This window comes from Prionailurus bengalensis, chromosome A1 (genome assembly GCF_016509475.1).
Source record: "Prionailurus bengalensis isolate Pbe53 chromosome A1, Fcat_Pben_1.1_paternal_pri, whole genome shotgun sequence".
Taxonomy (NCBI): domain Eukaryota; kingdom Metazoa; phylum Chordata; class Mammalia; order Carnivora; family Felidae; genus Prionailurus; species Prionailurus bengalensis.
Window position 1 is genome coordinate 191,114,406 of NC_057343.1, and position 24,925 is coordinate 191,139,330.

At 33.7% G+C, this 24,925-nt stretch overlaps 1 protein-coding gene and 1 non-coding gene across 3 annotated transcripts in view; one reads left to right on the forward strand and one right to left on the reverse strand.

Annotated features, from left to right (window-relative positions):
• The window catches only part of CLINT1 (clathrin interactor 1), a 59,274-nt gene that overhangs the window by 28,879 nt on the left and 5,470 nt on the right, over positions 1-24,925 (forward strand). For both annotated transcript variants that reach the window (XM_043597158.1, XM_043597150.1), the window contains exons 2-9: positions 2,675-2,779; positions 3,319-3,415; positions 4,842-4,950; positions 5,902-6,066; positions 8,868-9,045; positions 12,415-12,661; positions 14,586-14,655; positions 21,740-21,814. In XM_043597158.1, the coding sequence (XP_043453093.1) occupies positions 2,675-2,779; positions 3,319-3,415; positions 4,842-4,950; positions 5,902-6,066; positions 8,868-9,045; positions 12,415-12,661; positions 14,586-14,655; positions 21,740-21,814 (1,046 nt within the window). The remainder of the gene's footprint in view (positions 1-2,674; positions 2,780-3,318; positions 3,416-4,841; positions 4,951-5,901; positions 6,067-8,867; positions 9,046-12,414; positions 12,662-14,585; positions 14,656-21,739; positions 21,815-24,925) is intronic.
• On the reverse strand, positions 9,459-9,562 carry LOC122496604. Its single transcript, XR_006300875.1, has one exon. It is a non-coding gene; the product is annotated as a U6 spliceosomal RNA (small nuclear RNA).

The following is a 24,925-nucleotide window of genomic DNA, read 5'->3' on the forward strand; positions in this document are numbered from 1 at the left end:
GGTTATTTTCCTTTTTAAAAAAGGTCACTGGAATTATGGGTAGGGTGTGGATTGAGGGCAACTGAAAACATGGGAAAGGAAGGATCAAAATGCCATTTCTACCTTTTTAGAAATAGTTATTTTTAAATGACCTGGAGTAAGGCCAAACTATACAGTAGTGTGTTGTTTTGTTTTAGTTTACATTTGTTTCTGAATTAGGTGCAGCTTAAAAATACTTTATTTTGGAATTCTTTATAGCCAGCGGATCTCATCTTCAGAGTTCTTTGCAGTTTCTGAAAGCAACAGTTTCACTGGAAAAATGGCTTTAAAATAGAGCCATTCTCTTCATGGAAGTGTTCTAACTTTATTATTTTTTGTTATTGTTGCCATATTTTGTGGATGTACTTTGTGTACTTTGTAACTATATTGTAAGTGTGTTTTAATGGTAAGTTGTCATTTTATATAGTTCCCATTGTTTTTCAACCAAGGAAATAAGGAGATTCTTAAATTATTGGCTGTCTGCCACCTCTTCCTGTAAACACACAGCACTCAAACACACAGGCCTTCAGCTAAGAATCTTGTGAAGGGTTAGAGAAACAGGACCTTTCTCATTTGACCCATGGGCTTTTGTAGCTTGAACAAGGAAAGTAGTGTTCTGAAAGCTACAGCATTTATGAAGGCTCTAGTAAAAATATTTCATGTGCATGGACTAGAGATTAACTCCTTTCATCTTGTTCTCTTGAAATTAAACAATGCAAACAGATTTTAAGTGCATTCTTGCTAATGAAATGCTTGGGTGAATTATAATCCTAATTGCTATTGTTCATTCCCACAGCTGCATGTTGACACTTATAACTGCCTAAGCCACGCATTCTTCAGCCAGTAGGATAAACAAAAGCATTTTGAAATCCATCATTCTGTGGCATCTTAAATTGCAAATCTGTCATTGACTGCCTTGATTTTATTTTGTTTCCATTGTTGAAAAAAATTGGAAAAAATGTTACTCCTTTGTATCTATACATAAAATTATTGTCAAGAGGATCATTACTGGGTTTTTAGGAAAATTCATTCATTAACCGTCTCAGTTGGTAAAGGAGGCATTGGAAACTATGTACCAGGGAAACAATTTATACTTATGTTATCAAACTAGTTGATACTTTAGGAGGCAGCTTTCGCCAAGATTTGAAAGAAAGTGATAGGATTTCACTGTCCTTCCTTAGTAGAACAGTATTCTGAATGTAAATCTAGAAGCCAAATTTATTCTGTGATTTGGCAAGTTATATATGTGTAATGGTCCCTTTCAAATTTTACCCCAAACCATTTATTAGTCTTTTTAAGTAAAGAAAGAGAAAGGTTTGCAATGAATTTGAAATTTGTATTTCTTTATATTTGAGAAACAGATTTGAATACAAATTATATCCATACCTTCCTTCCTTTAAAAAATAGAACTTTCTGATAACTGAAAAACCATACAGCAAGAGTGAGATGTATGGAAGTCATAGTTACCAAATTCTGATTTTTCTGTATTTCTAAGCCTTGATTTTAAGTGAAAGATTTGAATGATCGTATTCATAGGCATCTGTTACAATAATTGCTCAGTAATAATTGGAGTTTTAGATGTCAAATGGATACAACTATAGTCACTTTTTCACAGTATTTCTTTCTCAGAATGTCATTGAATTCTTAAATCCATATGAGTATGTAAATTCTATTTTAATAACCAAACATTTTGCTATCTTTTATCTTAAGGGACTCTTCAAAGTCCTTTCTTATAAAAATATTAAGTAATATTTTTATTACTCCTAATAAGTGTTTATTATCTTTCTTAATAATAATGACAGCTGGCCTGTATTGAGCAATTTCTGTGTGTCAGGCACTATGCTACTAATAGATTTCATTTGAGATGCCACCCTTTTAGGTAGTATTCTTTCTTACTCCCATTTTGCATTTGAGGAAACTAAAATTAAGATAATTAGAATAATTTTGCTAAAAGTCACAAAGTAACGGAAGTCAGATCTTTCTGATTCCTAGAACCCATGTTCTTCATCACTGTTGAAGGCTTAAGTGAAAGTTAAATGTTATACAGACTCCTGATGGAATATTATATAGCCATCAAGAGTGAGGGTTATGGTGACTAGTGACACGGAAAACCTATATGATGTAATAAGTGAAAAGAGACCAAGGGATTACAGTTTAAATGTTCATAGTGATTGTAAACATTTTTAATGTTACCTTTGGCTTGTCATTGCTTCTTGAAAATGCAATATAAATAATGTGTAGCTCTTCTGTAATTTTGCTGATAAATTTACAGAAATTCTGTAAGGAAACAAGAGTGCATGTAAACTAGATCTGGTTAGGAAACAGACAACTTAGTTTTATAATAGACTCTAGTGTGTTCAATTTCCTTTTCAATTTGACCCAAAGCCATTTTTGTGCTGGACTTAGGCCAGCTCTAATGTAATCAGTCTCTCATCTGTTTTCTGGAAGGCTAATGGAATAGTAAAATTTTCTTAAATATAACTTAAATGTGCTATATAGTACTCTCGAAGTAGCTTATGCACAAAAGATGTTTTCTTTCCCACCCTGTAGAGGTATCTCATTAGGACACCCAGTAGTGTCATTATTAAGTTTTCATGTGTTTCTCAGTTTTGATGCTAATCTTTGTGTGTGTGCGTGTGTTTTTTTTCCTCTGCAGCACCAATGTGGTTATGAATTATTCAGAGATCGAGTCTAAGGTTCGAGAAGCAACGAATGACGATCCTTGGGGACCTTCTGGGCAACTCATGGGAGAGATTGCCAAGTAAGTGATAATTTGACTCAGCAGTGCAGAAAGAATCCAACTATCTTTACATAGAAATATGAAATTTGCTTTCAGTTTTAAACAGTTTAGCTGCCAGACAGAAATTCTGCATAATCATTCAGATATTAGTGGAGGAAGTTCTACACACAGTCCATTTCCCCTTAAAAATTAGCTCAAAAAAGTAAAACTATTTTTCAGTGAAGTTTAGAGACTTACGTAGCTTATCATAGAATTTTGACAAATGTGTGTAAAATAACTTGAAATAAAGTTAGGAAAATTTTTTTTGATGAGCATCTCGACCAGTATGCTGGTAAATAAAGGGCTTGTAAAAGATGATATTAATTAGTGGGGCTTACACACGTGCTAGATATTACACAGACCATGAGAAAAATATTTTTATGGAAGCATATCTAAATGTTTTGAATTAAGCTTATATTTTTTAAGCTTTTTGGCAAAGCACCGTAACTTAGAACAAGCATGCCATCTACTGTCAAAATTAATGTATTACAGAGTCTTGAGGAAAATTATTCTTTTTTCAGGGCTACATTTATGTATGAACAATTTCCCGAACTTATGAACATGCTTTGGTCACGAATGTTAAAAGACAACAAAAAAAATTGGAGAAGAGTTTATAAGGTATGGGCATCAGTTTTTATTATTTGACATGTTGGAAACAAATGCTTGAAATTTTAACGTATACATACATAAGTGGTTATGAAGAACATTAAATCCCAGAATAGAATATTCTTACACAGATGGAAGAAGTAGATTTGCTACTTGCGTTCTGTTTTCTCGTCACCATAAACAGCTATTCTGAATCTAAAATGTTTAAAATTAATATAAATAATACTTCTAAATATTTTAATATTAAAATTTTTCTTGCTTAAAATATATTTGTGCATATCAAAGTAATGAATCTGCAGTTGGATGCATATTTAGTGTATGAGCGATTAAAACGAAAACCAGTCTAATATGTTTTCTCATCTCTACATAAAAATTTGCTTAATTTATAATAGTATTAACACTGCCGCACCAAAAATGTTACTTTAAAACCTAGTTAGAGATTCTAAAACATACTAAAATTCTAACATTTTAAATTCCCAAATATGTACTTTTTTACCAGATTCTTTTTATTTAGTTCTGATTTCATCATATAACGTAGAATTCTAAAACAAGGTAGTCCTGTTTTCCAAACCCACCGTATTTTTTTGCTATCGGAGTAAGTTTTCCTATGCTTTCAAAATGGCATATAATATTTATATTTGGAACTTTGAAAGCATCATTTTAGCTTTCAGGATTGAAGAGCAGTCCTGTATTTATTTCTGTGGTTTTGATGTTGTTTCTGAAAACATTCACTGTCAGTCCCTCAGCTTGTATAATATTTGTGATGAAATAGCATTTCTTTATGTGAGGTTTGTTCCAAGCAAAGGTAAGTTCAAAATGCATTAATTCAGTGGTTTTTAGTATATTCACAAAGATGTACGTCAGTCACCACTACTTAATACCAGAATGTTTTCATCACCTCAAAAAGAAATCCCTTAAATGTTTTTTTTTTCTCTTTTATTTGTTGGCTGCAAGGTTTTGAAACAAAAGTCACATCCTTCCAAATTTAATTTCATATGCAGAAAACACTATGGGATCATATAATTACCAAATAATTGCTCTGTTTAAACCGATGTTTCTAACAATTTACAGTTCCATACTGCCCAAATGAAAAGTGAAAACCGAGCCAGCTTTCTAAAAGCTTAACGTTCTTTTGTATCATACATTCAGGTATTTTTTAACATCAGAACTATTTTTTTTTAATCTTTTGACACATGGTGTCCAATGGACAGTTTATAATTACTTACTATGCTTGGTTATAAGAGGAGTTTCAAATTGATAATATAAGTTATACTATGTATTTAAAGTCCAGTATAAGGTAAAGAGACTCTCTCTGCCTCTCCCCTACCCCCACGAAGATTATTTATTTGCTAATGTTGGAATTATTTTTTTTAACCACTTACCAAAGCTCTACCAGAATTTATTTTGTTAAATCATTTGGTGCCTTGTATTTTTACAGTCATTGCTGCTTCTAGCTTACCTCATAAGGAATGGATCAGAGCGTGTGGTTACGAGTGCCAGAGAACACATTTATGATTTGCGATCCCTGGAAAATTACCACTTTGTAGGTGAGCAATAGAAAAACCTTATAAGCAAATTAAAACAGTAGTTGGAGTTGTCAGTCACCTGAACCAGCTTAGAAGCTTCTCCGCTCTAATTAGAATGTGACTATTGCTGGTTGTGTGACGAGTGCAGAATCCAAGACGTGGGGCCCTAGAGTATTAATTAGTGAAGACAAGAACTTGCAGAAAAGACTGGCTAATAACAACAGAACCAACACAACATGAGTGTTCGGGTTTATATTAAAATATGCACTGGAGACTGGTCCCCTGTGGTGTCCATAAAGGAATAGCTTTAATCATATGGGAAGAAAAGGTTAGAGCTCCAAAACACACACATCTGTTTGAAGCTGGGTTTTTTTTTTTCCTCCCACCAAATAATATTTACTGTGCAAAGGCAGCAGGGCCAGAGTGTGTTTTGAATGTGAACGAGGATACAGAATAAACCACATTTCATTTTGTAGTGTACCCCAGTTGAAAGCACTTTAAAAATTCAGTTTTTCAGCTACACTAAATCCTGGTAATTAGTGTTTCCAAACTTGTATTGGGGACACCAAAGCATTTGGGTGCATTGTAGTCATTAAAATGGTAAAGTGGATTTTTTTGTTGTTGTTGTTAAAATACTATAGGAAAAGAAAACATTTATGGATATAAGTCTTTTTCGTATAGTCATCATTAGTAATGCTTTTTAGTAGATTTTTCATTGATCTTGCATGGCACCAATATCTGTGGTCCTTGTTAATTCATCTTTATTTGCTCTTACAAGCCAGAATTGAATCTCAAGACTTAGAATTTGCTGATGAGAAAATGACAAAATTTAGTAGCATTATTTGTCTTTTTCTTTAATTTTAAATATTAAAGTTGGTTTTTTATATTGAAATTTTCATGTCTGTTTTTTGTGTTAAAGGGCTTGATTGACTGAATTCTTAAGGTTTTGTTTCTCCCTTACCATCCTCACAGATGAGCATGGCAAGGATCAAGGTATAAATATTCGCCAGAAGGTGAAAGAATTGGTTGAATTTGCCCAGGATGACGACAGGCTTCGTGAGGAGCGAAAGAAAGCAAAGAAGAACAAAGACAAATATGTTGGGGTTTCCTCAGACAGTGTTGGAGGATTCAGATACAGTGAGTATCAAAGACAGACTGACACCTAAGCATCAGTCTAGCTTCCTGGGTGTATTTTAAGAATCACTGAAATACGAAAGAACAAAGTACCATTTTTTTTTCTAGAAATAGAATGCTAAAGTATATGAAGTACTCATTTTGGCTCCTATTATATGGGTATTAGGAATCATCTTTTCTGTTTATATGATTTGAACCATTAATTGTTAATTAAGTGACTACGAACTTTGAGTTGACAGAGAATAAAACGTATATGCCCTTCCATCTTGGAATTAATATTTAAAAGAAAAAAAAAAGATTTCTCTACCTCACCATTTAGAACATAAAAATATAAAGTTTGATAGAGAGCTTCATCTTCCCAATCCGAAACTAAATTAGCTCTATTTTGGGCCAAAAATAGGTAAGCTTCCTATAAGTTAGTCCTGCCTCAGTCTCTTCCCATAATTAATTTGACGTAGAAAAAAGGTGACTGGTAATACTGTCAGTTTTTCACCTAGGCCTATCACTTTTTTGTTTCTAACACATTTAAGAACATTGTCGCTCATGTGTATTTTTAATGTAATAATATAGTTTCCCTAAAACAGATCATTAGGTACTTGAAACAGGAACAGAAAATAACTCTCTGTTACAGACATGTCCCTTTGGACTCATTCTGTCTTCTCTAAGCTCTGACCGTCCCCTGGTCATTTTGTGTATACACAGACAGGCTAGTGTTATGTGTACTTAGCTACATATGGGGGCTCCCCAGTGCCCCCAACCCATATCTGAGGTAGTTTATATTTGGATTATACTGGGATCTCAGAACTCCTGCATTGGAACCGTGTAAAGATTTTCTATTTCTTACCTTGTGATTATTACAAAATAATATCTTCACCCTTTTGCTTCTTTGCTTCCTTGCTCTCAAAGAAAAAATACTGTATGTACTTAATTAACTATAAAGGATGCTTTTAACAGGAAAATTTCTTTCTTTTATGTCTAAGCATCACATAAAAGTCAGTTCTTGAATTAAGCAAAGATGTTTCTCTTAAACAATGTTAAATATGTTTTGGAGTTTTTATTTGTTTAGGGGAGTAAGAAGTTTTTGGATTATTTGCCTACGTAGTTATTTTATTCTTTAGCTTTTTTAAAGTAGCTAGAGCAATTTAATGTGTTTTTGAAAAGAAATTGCTATTTGCAGCTCATTTTCTCATTCCGATTGCTTGTAACCCTCTTTTTACCAGCACAATATGTAATTAGATAAATTTAGAAAATTGAATAAGTTCTCAGACTCAGTCACTGTGAACTAATTGCAGCATCTGCATTAGAGAGTTGAACATCCTGTGTATTTGCATCACATTCTTGTAAAATTAGTTTTAATGTTATATATATTATTCAAAGACTTAACTGACCAACGTTAACTATTTTATGTCTTTTCATTCTGACCTTAGATGGTGCCTTGCCAGTAAACCAGTATTTTTGGTATTCATTCAGCAGGATGTCCATCACACTAATCAGTTTAGTTTCGTCTACTGTACTTTTTACTATAAATTTGTCTTTTCAGAGTCTTATCATGCTTTTATTGAAATGTACATTCACATTATTGGAAAACCACTCATTTTTATAAAGCCATCTGGTTAAAATTTTGTCATGTTCTCTTTAAGTTGGTGGTCACTTTCAAGTCTAGTAGACATATTTTGAAATCTTCTTACAGAAAATTTTGGCTTTGTAGTTTTTGCAGGCATTTCTGCAAAATAGTTTTGTTCAATCTCCAAAGGGCTTTTTGCCACCAGAATTTGTTCACCAAAGGTCAACACAAAGGCTCAGGCACCTTTTGATTATTTTGTTACTTTTCATTGCACTTTCTCCTTTCTCTCCAGCCTGTCTTAATTTTCATTGTTTTCTTCTTTTTGACCTCATGTTATTTCTCTGTACCTTCTACTCTTGTCTTTTTAGTTGTGTTTGGGCACAGAAATGGAGAGGTTCTATTTGGTGCTTACAGTTTTTCTCCATGTGTTAGGTCCCTATGGTCAAGGACTAAAACAAATCTTGACATTTTGGGGTCTTTGTTTACTGCCATGATCTATTCTTTTTATTCTCAAATTCACACAGAGTCTCCCCAGGTTTTGCCAGTCCCAGCATATGTTTGGACTTGGTGTTTGAATAGATCATCGCTGTTCTGAACTGCGTGAGCATATTTCATGATTCTTGTCTATGTACTTTCAGATAGTTAGAATATCCTTTTCTCTTTACAGTAATTAAAAGATGCTTTCATATGCTATGAAATCCATTGAGTTATTTTTCTAGTATGACATTAAAGATCGACAGTTATTTTCAGCATATTTACAGCATATGGGACATGTAGCATTCAGAGTGGTGTCTCTTAGAGTTGGTATTTTTCAAGAGACTATTGCTGTTCAATACTTTTTCTGATAATTGAAGAACCATTAAGAGACAGGAATGAAATATAATGTCTTATGTGACTTTTGTAAAAACAAAAAGATTTCCATTTCTCTTTGGCTTATATAGCCTGTGTTGGTTTTTGTGTTTTCCTCTACTCTTTTAAGAACTTCCTGATGTGCTGTGCTGTGCATTAAGGTTGTGTAAGTTTTCATAAACAAAAGCTTTTGAATCTGCATTCCTGCCACTTAATGACTGGCACTACATGCTGTGCCTTGCTGTAATTGTGTTGATTCAGCACTGTGGGAGCTTTCTGTTTTCCTTTGAAAACTATTTTATTATGAGGAAAAGCTTCAGAAATAAGGACTATAGACACCTTTTGAATTTAATGCCCTTAGAGTTGCCTTTCCTTTTAATGCTTTATATAGGTGAAAGATATGATCCTGAACCCAAATCAAAATGGGATGAAGAGTGGGATAAAAACAAGAGTGCTTTTCCATTCAGTGATAAATTAGGTGAACTGAGTGATAAAATTGGAAGCACAATTGATGACACCATCAGCAAGTTCCGGAGGAAAGATAGAGAAGACTCTCCAGAAAGATGCAGGTAGTAACACTTTGTCTCCTGGGTCTCTTGGAAAGGGTGCTAAATTTATGTAGCTGGGTTTTTGTTTATCTGAAGTTTAGTTGTTGTTGTTGTTTTTTTTCCTCTTAAAAGATTTTAATTTTTAGAGCAGTTTTAGGTTCACAGAAAAATTGTACACAAAGTAACAGGGTTGCCATGTTAACCTCCCATGTTGCACACGCACATGCACACACACAATTTCTCTTGTTATTAACATCTTGTATTAGTGTGGTACATTTATCATAACAGTTGAAAACCAATATTGATATACTGTTAATAACTAAAATCTATTGTTTGCATTAGGCTTCACTGTGGTGTGTAGTTCAGAAATGCATTATATCCGCCGTTATTGAACCGTACAGGCCTAGTTTCACTGCCCTAAAAATGCCCTGTGTAGAAACACGGAATGATTCGTGAATTTGCATGCCATTCCTGCATCGGGACCATGATAATCTTCTCTGCATTGTTTCAGTTTTACATTTGCTGCTGATATGAGCACTGTGCAACTATTTTTCAGATGCTAGGTCAAACATTGTTTGTAATTAGTATCAATACACTGTATTGTTGTCTGTGTCCATTTATTTCTAAAGTTGATCACATTTTCTGTATGTTTTTCTTCAGGCTCTTTATTGAAATTTTTTTTCCCCAGTGAGAGCTTTCACAGCTTATTTTGCATTTGGGCATCAGATGACCCAGCCATCTAAGTTATTGCTGAGGGATAGTGAAGCATATAAGTTTAAACAAAAGTTCAAGTGTTTGAAATATAACTCTGTGACATTTTATTAGGACTCCATGCCAGTGTATACAGGAAAAAAATCTAAATGATTTTTTAAGCTAAAATGTTTTCGAGTCAGATCTGTATTAGGGTATTTGTATTTAGTTTTATGTAGAACAATATTTGGAACTTTTCAACATTCACTTTTTGTTTTTTGTTTTTGAGGGAAATGAGGGCTCCATTTCACTATATAAAAGTGAAAAAGGTAATATATATAGCATTTCATTTGTAAAGCAATTTTTACTAGTTCTTTGTCATTTGTGCCTTACAGTATTTCTGTTAGATAGGCTAGATCAAGAACTTTACCTTTATTTTTTAGAAGTAAAACCTGAAGCCTAATCAGACTATGGAACTTGCCTTAAGTAAGTTTGTGATGGAACTGTTTGTTCAAGTGATTACCTGTAACTAAATACCATCTTTTTTTTTCCCCTTAAAAAAAAAAAAAATCTTACCAGTTCAGATTTAGGGGTCATTAAAAAGAAGTAAGTATAAAAGCATAATTTTGAAACAGTTTTGAAATACGTAGTGTCTTTGGTATGTTTATATATTAAATCTCTGAAATGCCTGTCTTTTTCAAGACTGTTTCTGGAATATGATCTTTGAAGAGCCAGAATTTACTTTTAGTACTTTAAGTATATCCATTTTACAACTACATTTCTGGCTCTGTTATACTGAAGAGTATGCATATAATAGTAAATACTAAACTTGGAAAGCTGTGTCTATTTAAGTATTCTGTGGATATTCTACTTTTTTCTCTCATTAATGTTCTTGTGGCCTCTGTATTTACATTTTTAGTTTGGTTTAGAAAACATAGTGGCCATATATTCAGTTGCTGTTTCCTAAAGAGATGTGGAGATCAGGTAGGTAGGCTGGTTAGAGATCTGTCTGTGCATTCTTATGTTGTTACTTTCTCTCCTTTGCCCTTCTGTCCTCAGTTTTTCTTTCTTTGCTTTGTCTTTTTTTTTTTCTTTCTTCTCCCTTGATTTTCTTTTCTTTTTTTTTTTTTTTTTTTATGTTGCCTCTAAGACAAGATCTTCTAGAGTCCCTAAATCTTTCATATAGAGTATTTGGGTTTAAAAGAGTAAAAATAGAGTGTGTATTATTTATCATAGTAACTGAGGAGCACACCAGGGACTTTACATCTTTGAGTATTTGTGAGGGAAGAGTAGATTTTGAGACAAAGTTGCATGTGACCTCTCTGGCATGTTACCAGAATGTCAGACTTACTAGTTCATTATTAAATTCAGGAATTCATGAACATTGATCAGATATTAAGTTTCCATTTCACTGGGTACTAGTCAGTTTTATATTTTTAACATATACCTTCCACTGAAATCAAATTGGACATCAAAAAGGTAAGAAATTTTAGTGGCAATCTGTAGGTCATTTGTTGCTGTGAGAAATTGGTAAGGGACAGGGGCTTTTGAACACTTAATCAGAACTTGTAGATTCCTGAAAATGCTTATAGATAAAAATACAGTTAACATTTGTACTCTGTGGGAAGCTGTTCTTGATCCTTGATTTATACAGGTTCCAAATTGGTTTATATTTAAGTAGTAATTGCTTTAGATTTGTGTGGGTTAAATTAGTATAGTTTTAAGGAGAATTTTAAGTGTTTCATTTCAGAATATTCATAAATTAAACCATCTACTCCAAAATTAAGTAATGTAGATAATGGAACGTATTTTAGGTAATTCCTCTGTCCTGCTTACACTAGGAAAAAAAAACCCAATTGCTTTATTACTGAAAAACAGATTAATGCTGATGTTTGTAATTCATGGCATATGAAAATACCCAGTTTTTTTTCTTATTGTGTATGTTTTTCTTTTGCCCTATTAAGATAAAAAAAATCATTTTGAATATGCCTAAAAAGGAATTATTTCAAAGCATTTTAAATATACTTTTTTCCTCTAAAGCAGTTTTCATAGTTATGTAAAAGTTTGTTTCCTCATGCTATAGTAAAATAGAGCACTGTTGTACTGTGCAATACCTCCTTTTGTTTTTTACATTTACAGATGAGAATTTAATCATTTGGATATAGTTAGGATAGTGGTTGAAAAGGTATCCATTGGAATTGTAATAATTTATTATGTATTTGTATTAGTATGTAAGAGTCAGTGACAGAATTGTTATTTAAGTAGGACTGTAGTTTGCACACAATCCATTTCAAGAAAGTGGTTGTCAAATGCAGATGTTTAAGCTCGCAGTCTCATCAGTTGATTCTGATATGGTAATAATCCTACCATTTTATTTTTTAATTAAGCTTTAAATCTATAATGCATAAACATTTGAATAATTTCAGGCTTTTTTTATTTGTACACGTTTATGTAAATATGTTTTTTTAGCAGTGTTTTAGACTTACCTAGGGAATTGAGTGGGTTCCCATTTCCCCTCCCCAACACATATGTAACATTATTCAGATAGCTTAGATAATATTCTATTGATCTCTGTCAAATAGTCCAAGTATGGAATTTTGGAGTTACTGCATTTGAAATTCTTTAGCTCAAATCACTGAGGGCTCCATTTTAAAATAATCCCTCATCTTATTATTTTGCTTCATTTTTAATATCTTTTAGCGACAGTGATGAGGAAAAGAAAGCAAGAAGAGGCAGATCTCCCAAAGGTGAATTCAAAGATGAAGAGGAGACTGTGACGACAAAGCATATCCATATCACACAGGCCACAGAGACCACCACAACCAGACACAAGCGCACAGCAAATCCTTCTAAAACCATTGATCTTGGAGCAGCAGCACATTACACAGGGGACAAAGCAAGTCCAGATCAGAATACTTCAACTCATACACCTCAGTCTTCACTGAAGGTGGGAATGGCATGAGCTTACACATTGAACACAGTTTTATTCTTATGAATTACTTTTAGAATTACTGAGTTAGTAGGGTTGGGCGTTTGTAGGCAGTCATATTAATTATAGATCATTTGGCCTGTATTACTCAGAGTCATTAATAAAAAGAAATCTCTTTGGGGAAAAAAACCTGTCCAATTGCTGAATGATTGTGCACTTTCTGTGAAAGTAGAAATGACACTTTTGGTTCATTTGGGAAGGGTGGTGAATCAGAATGTAGCGCATTTGTTCCTTTCTAAGAACATCACTGGTTGCCAAACACAGTAAGATTCACTAACGAAAATGGGAGTATTATAGAAGATGTAAGAAATGACAAAAGAGGACCAAGTAGATATACAGAGGAGACAGTCCCATTTAATACAGAGTCATTGCCTATAAAGAGAGGCTTATTTGCCTGGTGGTCACTACTGATCAGTGGCAGCACTGCCTTCTTCTACCTTCTTCATTTATTTTTTATTCACCCACAGAAAATGAAATCTACTTAGTAGATACCTGGCCACAAGCTAGTGTTTTGTCTGTCTCCCCCCCACTAGTGTTTACCTGGCTTTGCATCAGAAGCAGCTAAAAACTAGGGAAGACATTTTTCTAATGTATCCTGCAAATTGTAGTTAACTTTTGCCAAATATCTTCTTTGTATAATTTCACCCATCTTTTTAGTTTTGATGAAAATCTCAGAATTAGAACTCAACTTTAGTTGTAGTTAAAAAGAGGAAATGGCTCTTTTAGTGTTTTGTGGTCCTTTCCCCTGCTGTGGAGACAGTTCGCTTACTCATGGCCATATTCAGGATGTGGTAGATCGTTATAATTAAAACCTGATACATAATGGCTGTTATAAGGAAAATTCATGTAAGCCTACATGGGGAAAATCATCCAAACTGTATAACTTTTTTAATGATAAATTAAGACTTGTATCTTAAAGGATTTTAAATATCAGTTTGTAGTATAGACTAAATACATGTCACTCTGCCATAAATATTTTATATTTATAGTGTAAGCTTTATGATTTTTTTTAATACAAAAAAACATCAAGGAGGCCAGAGTTTTTGGAAAGTTATTCAATTGCTTGGATCTCTTTTAATCTCAAAACCTTTTTGAACCAGCATATAGTACTTCAGGGCTCAAATTAACATACCTAGAAACTTACAGTGTTTCCCTATTGCCTGGCGTTTCTGTTCTAATTTGTCATATACGTATTGAACACACAGGACATACACATCAAGGTGCTTAGGACTATAGGGAAGAGGAAAAATAGTATTATAAACTCCAGCCCCACATTTTAGTTTGGGAACTAAATGTGAAGCAATTAGATGTGAAGGTATATTAAACAACATAGAATGACTTGTGTGGTATACAAACAGTAATCAAAGAATCATCGAATCTAAAATCATAGAATTTTAAAGCTGGATAGGATCTTGGTCTCTAATCTAGTGGATCTCAGACCTTCTTATGCCTTAGAATTCTCAAGCGAGCTTTGTCAGACTTGTATAGGCCAAGATCCCACCCTGGGCAGTTATGACTCAATATGTTCTGATGGGCTGGGGCATAAGTATTTTCTAATGCTTCTTAAATGATTCTGATATATAGCATTAAGATTTCAGTGGGATCTGGAAGGTATATTTTCCATAGTGAAATGCAGTTAAGAAAAGAAGTGAGTTTGGGAAAACAGTGTAGAGGTTAGGGATTTTACGTTGCTGTGGATAGAATTACTTAAAAATAACTATCTCTCCATAAGGATTCAAGGTCACATCTCTTTCTTCAGAAATCTAAATGTACCTTTATTAAGATATTACAGGTATTACAGAATTAGAGATGAATAGAGCAGATTTAGGATAAATAGTATAAATTATTTTCTGAACTTACTAAGTTCTGTGTGTGTTTTCAGACTTCAGTGCCTAGCAGTAAGTCATCTGGTGACCTTGTTGATCTGTTTGATGGCACCAGCCAGTCAACAGGTAAGCTTCCACATTGGCTTCTTTCTTCTTAGTAGTCTCGATTTCAGAATAATTTTTCAAAATGCCATATAAATGATAAAATGAAAAATAAAATTCTTTGCATTGGATTTATTTTTAATGTGAGATTAGTGAGCTTTGAGCATTGTTTGGGGAAAATTGTTTATTGCCTACAATAGAGAAGTGTGCTTAAATATTTGACCAATAATTCAGTAATATCTGTCTCCTTAATTTCTTAGTGCTGAGTATTTGGGGTCCTTTGCTTTCTCTATAAGCAAAATGTACTGTGCTCTGCCCATTTTACTCTTTCCTTAAATCTTAATTCTGGCTCTCAACATCAGCTATGGTAGTTCATTTCAACTTTCGTTCAGTTATGCAATAAGTATTTATTGAACCAGACACTGGTCTCAGCGCTTGAGGTATAATGTTTAGTGAAACAAACTTCTTGCCCTCGTGGGAAGGTCAGGTGGAGGAAGTAATCATTAATCAAAGAGTCACACATAGTTATCCAGTGATAAACATGCTGAGAGCTTTGGAGGAAAGGGGCATTCTATGAAAGTAGGTAACTACCTACCTGACATATTTTAAGGGGGCGGTAGCAAAAGAATACTTTCTTTACCAAGATTTTCTTATAGTTGGGATTAGTGATTTCTTCAATTAGATTTTCAGTAAATGCCAGATTTTGAGTTATTACCTACATATTGTTTTCAAGAAAGTTGATATTTTAGGTTGCATTTAATGATTATGTAGTTCTAACAAAGTCCTATGCTGCAAGTCAAAACAGCTTGAGAAATACAACTTTTGTTCAAAGACCATCTTTCCCAATCTGTTTAAAGTTTATTTCACATTAAAACGTAAATGGCAAGATTGGTGTATAAGCAAAGTAAATCTATTTTTCCTTGATATGTGTAGTGATTTTTCAAAAATGAATTGTTTTGAAATTTACATTAGTGTTTGAGTGGAGGTCTGTGATGGAAATTACTTTTCATTGATAGTTAAAGACATGTAATTAATAGAAAATCTTCTGTTATTATCTTCGCCTTGTTCATTATTGTAAAATTCTTGGACTCAGAGTGAACTTCATGGGGCATCTGGTTCAACCAAGTTTCTGAGCTTCAGTTCCTATTCCCTTTTTTCTATAACTCTAACTCTTTCTAAAATTATACTGTAAACTCTATTGAACTGTCATGCCAAAGGTTACAAACAACTACATCAGTGGTTTAACAATTTATGTGCTATCTTTCTGTATGTTTAAAATTTTAACTGTAGTATTAACTGTTAGTTAGCATGTGGTCATATAATTCAGACATAGTGTCACAGAATATCAACTATTTTGGACTCCCTGGCATGAAATATTAAGGACCCCTTTTCATGCATTTGTGGAAAGTTTTAATGGAGCAATCAGAGAAAAATTAACTAGGAAGGGCAGATAAGTGATGTAACTTTTTTCCTCCGTGATACCAAGATTGCTTTGAACAGAGAGAATTATTAAATACCAACATGCTTCCTTTGCTTGGCAAGAAACTGTTGAGTGGTTTTTCTTCTCCAGTGCAAACAGTAGGTTGACTAATTAAATAGAAGTAGTGATTAATATTAATACAATAATTGAGACAAAACTTGAATGAAATCTGGAAGGCTTCTTGCCTTAAATGTTTGTTTTATCATAGCATTCTCTAAAAACAAGCTGAATGTGGGTTGACGTCAGAATTATTTTTTTAAAGTTATTTGAAATAGTATGTTTAACCAGTTTGTGTAGACCCCCCCCCAAGTCAGCACATAAATTTTGTTACTCCAAATCTCTATTTAAATACTTTAGTAATATATTTTATTTTTGTTTTGTTTTTAAGTTTATTTATTTTGAGAGAGAGAGCTTGCATATGCACGTGTGCAGGTGGGGGAGGGGCAGGGAGAGAGGGAGAAAGAGAATCCCAAGTAGGCTCTGCACCATCAGCACAGGGCCTGATGCAGGGCTCAATCTCATGAACCATGAGATCATGACCTGAGCCCTATATCAAAAATTGGACACTGAGCCACCTACTTAACCACCCAAGTGCCCCTTTAGTAATATATTTTAAATTGAATTCAGCAGTGGAAAAAATATTGGATATTAAATCTTTAGACATCTTTACACATGAAAAAGTCTAAGAATCAACCATATTAGCATTGCTGTTCGGCATGCCATTTGGGTGTCGTTTACCAGATGTGCCTATACTTACGATATTACTATCATGCAAGTAATATGGGCATGAACTGTAAACCTAAGCAGATATGGCGGCATCTGTACCTCTCACCAGATAAATACCTCCTTTGAGAATATGCTCAGGTTTTCTTTTTTTTATGTGTTACTACATCCTTTTTGTTAACATCTTCAAAAGCATGTGTGGTAAAATGATTGTAGAATATCTACCAAGTTTTAAAATACACATGTGAAACCCATTCACCAAGATTTATTTGAGACTGTCTTGATACATATCCCACTATGGTGATGTTCTTATAAAATCTGCACTGAAAGGATATTTTGGTGACTTTTACATATAGTACATTTCTAAGTAAACATTTTTAAAAATGAATAATTCAAAGTATTTAGAAAATAAACCAACTAGAATGCCAAAAACATCCCATTTCATTTTTTAGTATATCTCATCTCTTTAAAAGTCTGCATCGTCTCCTTTGTTCCTTTCTAATTAAGGAATTTAAGTCTTGATTAACGTACTATTCTGTAAGTTAATAAATAAGGTTGAAGAGAAAATACGCCATACTCCGCAAATAGAAAGACATTACCTGACTTGCAGTATGTTTTGAATTCTTTTTTTTTTAGTTTTAAAGTTTTTTTAAAGATTGAAGTATGTCAAATTTAAAATTTTTATTACATTTGTATTTGAACCTGTTGCCTTGTACCTAGTAATCACAAAAATTAGTTGAGGATATTCACTTGAATATGAACCATGTTGTTATATATTCAGTACACCAATTTATGTATTAGAATTTCCATGGGAGTTATCTGTAGTTTAAGCCAAGCTTACTAAAAATAAAAAGGTTTAACATTCTCTTCACTAATTGAAAGTAATGCATGCTCATTTTAGAAATTTGATAGAAGACAAGTGATTCGCCATGACTTGGATACATAAACTGTTAATAATTTGGGTGAATACTCTTTTTTTAAATATACTTTCTATGTATTCAGTCAATATATTTGTTTAAACATTTATTATGTGGCAAAATGTTTTCAGGCTTTTGGATAAGGGTTTTTTTTGTTGTTGTTTTTCTTTTTCCCCTGTGAACTGCTTTTCACCTGAAATCTCATGACTGTTTCCCTATGATCGTTGGTATTCCTTTACAGATTTTTAACTGCCTTATATCTTAATCCTGTATGGATATACTGTAATTTATTTAACCAATCAGTTTCTTATTTGGGGAGTGTTAGGTTTTGGGTGGTTTTTGTCCAAATTTTTCTCTATTATAGTAGTGGAATCATATCTTTCAGAACCATCCAGTTTGGTAAGGAGAAAATAACATTTCATTTAATTTTGCATTTGTTTGGTGAGTTTGAAAACTTCCCATGTTTTTATAGACCAGTTGTAACCTGTGTATTCATATTCCTTTGTCCATGTCTTTGAGTGGGAGTATTTATCCTTATTGTTTTATATTTAAACTTCTTACGTATATGTATTAATCTTTGTCATAGATTTATAATTTTTTGCATTTTGTCATTTTAATTTTGTACTTAACTAGAATTCTTCTTGCAGAAGTTTGCTTTTTATATTGTAATCTGGATTAAGTTCTTTGTTGAAGAAAATTTCCATTTGTAGCTTAAGCACTGTCTAGTTCAGCTATATTTTTCCTGTTCACAGTATTGCTTTGGAAAATACATGTTCCCAGCTGGTGATTGTAAATAACCTCCTTGCTGTCCTGAAAAGGCAGATGGAAATGGTTCATTTATAATGACAGCTCTCATGTGGGAATCTTGAAGAATAGCTCTTGTTGTGAAATTTAGCAGTCTTCCACATGCAGCAGTTTTTGGTGCACTCTTTTATTTAAATTCCCTTAGATAGAAATTATCTGGGAAAATGGTTCAGTATAGAAAATTTGTGTTGAATTTAAGATATTGATATGAATAACATCATACATCTAGGTAGGGACAGTCCTCCCTAGAGAGAGAAACTTTTCCTAAAAGAAATAAAGAGATTTTGAATTGTTGAGATAGTTTTCAGAGTTGAAGGTCACATTGTGTAAAACCTATGTAGAACCATAATTTGTGGCACTTCAAAAGATTAGAGAAAATTTTAAGCCCTTTTCAAGAAAAGGTGACTTCCTTTTGTAAAATATTTATGTGTGTTTCCATTCTTTACTTGCAGTGTTTGTAAATTGGTTATGTTGAAACTAGACTCCCTATAGTATGAAGAGGTAGAATATTTGCTATAGATAAGTTATAAGTACAGTATAATTTCAGTTTAGATGTTAGAATGTAGGACGGTGGAATAACCAAAGTAGGTAATTATCTGAAATATCAAATTAGGATATGACAAAAATAAAACATCTTACCCAGTCTGCAGTTAGGATCCTGTAGTATTCAGATGCCTTTTTCTGCATCATGCATTTTCTTTGTAGCCCAGACTGGAAAAGATTTGAAAATCCCTAGCTGTTTTACCATAATAAATTACATATTGATGTTTATTCACTGTCAGATGAAGCAAATTAAAATAATCTCCAATTTTCAAATCCCTTAATGTTACCATAAATGATTAACTGTCATTCTGTTACCTAACAGTATACTTTGATCAATATTTTTAACATGAAGGAACAATACAGAAGACAAATTTATGAATATAAAGCAGCAGCCGTTTGCAACATTCATTTCCCTGCTAGCTTTTATTAATATATATCCTTGTTTATATAGTTTAAAAATATAGCTCATGGATTTTTTATGCCCCTCCCCTCATTTTATCATGATGTATGTATCTTCAAAGAAGAGAAAAACAAATCACTGTATTATTATCCTTTGGATAAAGCAAAAGTAGCTAGATGAGCTGTAGTGTTGGTAAGAGCGGAGAAACTTGGCCTTGGTAGGAGTTAGTTCATGGTGAGTAAGGATATATGTGAATATGTGCATCTGTAATGAGGTAAAAAAATGAGAAATGTTTATGCCTGCTGATAGTTGCCTACAGTAAATGTGCATTAAAAAGAAATACCAGGTACGCATGTATAAGAAACTGATTTGTTCCTTGTATTACTGCTGGCCATTTATTAAGAAGGGGAGATGGTTCTAGTTTAATTAACCCAGTTGAGTGTAGCAGATGGGGCAGAATGTCTTGCAGCGATAAGACAATTCAGAAATGGCACCAGATGTTGGAAGCTGTCCCCGGTGGTATTTGAGTGCAGCCCAGATGTTCCAGTCCCACCTGGCTAGTTTCTAAGCACTGCAGGCTAAGCAGCTGTGATGTAACCTATATAATGTTCGCATAACACTAAAAGCACCATAATTGAACTGCCGCTCTAAACTTCTAAGGTTGTGACTCTTAAGAGGTGAAATCTTTAAGGACAAAGAAAAATAAGGACAGGTATTTAAGGTTTTAGATCCTTTGGCTATTGCTATTCCATTGATAACTGAATTGACAGAAATGGAATATTAAAATTGAGTTTAATATTACTGTTCAATTTGTAGGTGAAAGTAAATATTTGTAACCACATAGTGTTTACAAATTAAAAAAATTTTTTTTTAATTTTTTTAACATTTATTCATTTTTGAGAGACAGAGAGAGACAGAGTGTGAGTTGGGGAGGGGCAGAGAGAGAGAGGGAGACACAGAATCCAAAGCATGCTCCGGGCTCTGAGCAGTCAGCACAGAGCCAGACGCGGGGCTTGAACTCAGGGACTGCGAGATCATGACCTGAGCCGAAGTCAGACGCTCAACTGACTTGAGCCACCCAAGCACCCCACAAATAAAAATTTTTATCAGAATGTGATGTTATGCACACAGAGATTGATTTGCAGCCTTTGGATCTCATTTCAAACCTACAGAAAATTTGCCACATTTTCTTTATCTCTCTCTAGATCTTTTGTTTTTAATTTGCTGTATACCATTTGTTTATTGTGTACCATTTGAGAGAAAATTGGAAATACCAGGACATTCTGCCCCCAGGATACTTCAGCATATAACTTCTTACAACAAGGGCATTCTTCTTTACAATAATTACAGTACAGTTATCATACTTGGGAAGTTTAACATTTAAACAGTATTGTCTAGTATACAGACCATATTCAAATTTTCCTGATGTCTCAATTATGTCACTTCAGGATAGCACTTTTTTAAAAATCCATAATCCAATCAGGGATCATGCATTTCATGTACTTGTCATGTTTCCTTAGACTCCTTTAATCTCTAGTAGTCCCAGCCTTTTTTGTCTTTTATGATGTTGACATTTTCTGAAGAATCTGGAGAGTTGTTTTGCAAAATGTCACTCACTTTGTAATTTGTGTGATTCATTCCTTATGATTAGATTCAGGTTAAATATTTTTGGTGGGAATTCTTAACACAGGTGATGATCTCCTTTTGAGTTCCTTGCATTAGAGAGCCCATGAATACTATTTTATCTGATTACTAGTGACATTAAATTTAATCAGTTGTTTAGGATGATATCCATTCAGTTTGTCCAGTGTAAAAGTAGTTTCATTCCTTTGTATTTACCGAGTAGTCTGTGGGATGATGTTTAGCGATTATGTATCTTATTCCCTAGCAACATTTTACCCAGGTTTTAGCATCCACTGAAGATTCTTACAAAGAGCATAATTGACTGGATAAACCACAGGTCCACACTATGTTCAGGCAGTGTAAGTGAGGGATAACTTTAATCACAAATGTGGTGTCAATTACTTACAAGATAAAGAACTGAGGAATGTAAGAGTTTGTGGTAGTTTAAAAGGAACATGGTGATATGAAAACCTAGATCTACAAACTAGCTTTTCTAATGGCTCTGGAGCCTCTAATATTGGGTAGTTTATAAGTGTGGTGCTAAAATGGCTTCCTGAAATTGCTGTCAGTGGTTCTGTGGTTTTATCAGTTTAACTTTTCTTCATGCTTAATTTCTAGGAGGATCAGCTGATTTATTTGGAGGATTTGCTGATTTTGGCTCAGCTGCTGCATCAGGCAGTTTCCCCTCCCAAGGTATGATACAATTTGGTCAGAAATCTAGAGGTTATCAAAACCAAGTAACTCCCTTCCCCACCAGATCAGCTTCATTTTGGTATTTTACTCCTTGTAGCATTTATCGTTCACAAAAGTATTTTACTGGGTCAGTGTCTTAATGTGCCAAATGGATTAATGTGGTTGTAAACAACTCAGGCAGGCACACCTAAATAAAATTGCCCTTATTCATAAGTGACTCTTGTTTAGTTTTGGGGGGCGGGGCAGTTTGGGTGGGGAGTGTGAATAAGTGTAAATAATCTCAGTTTAGTGGGATGAATATTATGGTTTATGTTTAGCTTATATGTTATGATCCCAAGGATGGGATTAGGCAGACTATCTTAGTAAAATTTATTTCTTTGTGATTTAAATATATTAAGAGGATTTCTGTAAAAAAATAAACTTCATTTTGACACATCCTTAAATAGTGAGCAATTGGACCTCAGGCAAAACTTCTCTTCATGTCAGATTAGAAATTTTAAAAATGCCCTAGACTTATCGTAGTGGTCATTTTGCAGTATATTCAGATATCAAATCTTTATGTTGTATACCTGTAACTAACAACGTAGGTTTAAACATCAGGGATTGAAATGAAGCGCTTGTCTTTTTTTTCCCTTTCTTCGTTACTATTTTTTACCTTACTGTCCCTGCCATATACTGTGGTAGCTGTTTAACTTTGGAAAAGCTTCTGAGCCTCCCAACTTTAGAATCAGGAACATCACTTGACATGGTTCTTTATAAGGACAGAGTAATGTCTATAAAAGTGTATAGAAAGGGACTAAGTTCATTAAGTGTCCTTTCTTCTTTAAGTTATAAAGGAGTTGGCTGTAAGGTTTTTTGTATAAAATCTTATCAGTCTGAAGTTTGAGAGAGAGTATGAAAATTTAGTTATAACTTTTAAACATGAAGTGAGGCAGGGAGAAAAATGTGTAATTTAGCTGAATGAGCCTTACTTATTTCAGGTACAGTAACCATTCGATTAATGGAATTAAAATTTATATTTACTAATGCCTGATTGAGGTTTGCGAGGATTTAGGAAGAAAGATGCATAGGTTTTAATCATCTGGGGTTTTGATAGCCTACTTGTGTAAATTCTGAGTATTTCCCAGAAACCAGAATTGTGGAGTAATTAACTTCATTTCAAAAGCGTGGTTATGCCCTCTAAGGGTTAATAACTTACTTTAGGCAAGTCAAGTGGAAGATAAACATTGCCCTAATTTTACAGACTGTCTGTGTAATTCTCAAAAGTTTTTATGTATATAAACTTGCCTACTATGCAAATAATTCGAATATGTTAATGTTGCTAAGTGATACATCTCTTCATCTGTATGCATGTGATTAATATAACCTGATCACCATTACGCAAGGGGCTGAAACTGTTGCAACAATGATTAATCATTTCTGAACAATATATGCCCTACTAGAAATCTCTTCTTCCTATGATTAATCATCTCAGATAAAGTTTTCGGATGGGGCAACACATTTCACCCCAGTTTCCATTCTTACTCTGTTTTATAGATCAAGCAAATAGAAAATCATCATAAAGTACCTTTATCCAGCAGTCTTTCTTAAATTAGTTTAAATTGTTTAATATATAGAACTAATTGTAAAACTCTTAATTCAGTCTCTTTTTTGTAAGGAAGATCAAAGACATGTTTTATAGTAAAACCCTGAGGTAATGAAGATTAGCCCAGTTCTTGTATTAAATTGTTGGTAGAGTGTGGATTTTCTAAGTGACTTATTTTCTTTTGAAGGGGCTTACATTTTAATATGGTAATAGAAGAAAATAATTTTAAAGACTTAATGTTATTGTTCTCTTTAGATATTTAGCATAGTGAGAGACAGTATTGCAATGGCTGGTTACCTTTAGGCTAGACAAAATATATTTCCAAGTTGTAAGTGAACATGGAGTACAGAGTGACGGTGTTTTTCACTTGGTAGTATATACTGTTCTCTTTCAGATGACAGTTTATGTGTAGCTCTGTCTTCACCTTTGCTTTTTCAACTTCCATTAATTCTTATTTACTTGTCCCTTTCTTAAGGAAAGGTTTATTTACTTAGAATCATGCATAGTCTACTTAAAAAAGAACATTTTTAAGTATCAATTGCCTTTATATTTATTGTGTTCCAAATAGTAGATGTATTGCAGAATTTATAGAAGCGTGACTTACACTTTTTTCTGGCATACCTAAACGAAAGAGATTGCGGTACCTTTGGTCCTCCCCTGTGTTTTCACAATTAATCCATAGTAACAATAACAAACTATAAATGGCACTTACTATATATTATTTAATCTTTACAACTTAGATTTTTTTACAAAGTGAGACACAGAGAGGGTTATGTAACTTGCCCAGGGTCACTTAGCTAGTAAGGTACAAAGTCCATGCTGTTAAGCATTGTAGTCCATCCGTCAATTAACCTCTTAACAACTTTTACATTATTGAATGCATTAAATCTTAAACTTGTTGTAATTATCTTTGTAGTATTGAGGGTTTTTCCCTTTTTTTTTTTTAATTTTTTTAATGTTTATTTATTTTTGGGAGACAGAGACAGAACATGAGCAGGGGAGAGAGGGGGAGACACAGAATCCGAAACAGGCTCCAGGCTCCAAGGTGTCAGCACAGGGCTTGAACTTAGGAATCATGAGATCATGACCTGAGCCGAAGTCAGACTCCCAACCGACTAAGCCACCCAGACGCCCCTTCCCTTTGTTTTAAATATTAGCATTGAGTTCCCCTCTTAAGACTATACCCTGCTTTTTATTTAAATAAATAAATTGAGGGGCGCCTGGATGGCTTAGCTGGTTAAGCGTCTGACTTTTGGTTTCAGCTCAGGTCATGATCTCACAGTTGGTGAGTTTGAGCCCCGCATCAGGCTCCACTCTGATAGCATGGAACCTGCTTGGGATTCTTTCTCTCCCTCTGTCTCTGCCCCTCCCCTGTTTGCTCTATCTCAAAATAAATAAACTTAAAAAATGTTTAAATAAATGGATAGACTAGATTAGATAGGTAGGTAGATGAAAGAGAGAGAGAGAGAGAGAACGGTCCCACTGGAAGCAAGCACTGTGCTAGGGTTATACCGTGGCTATCTATA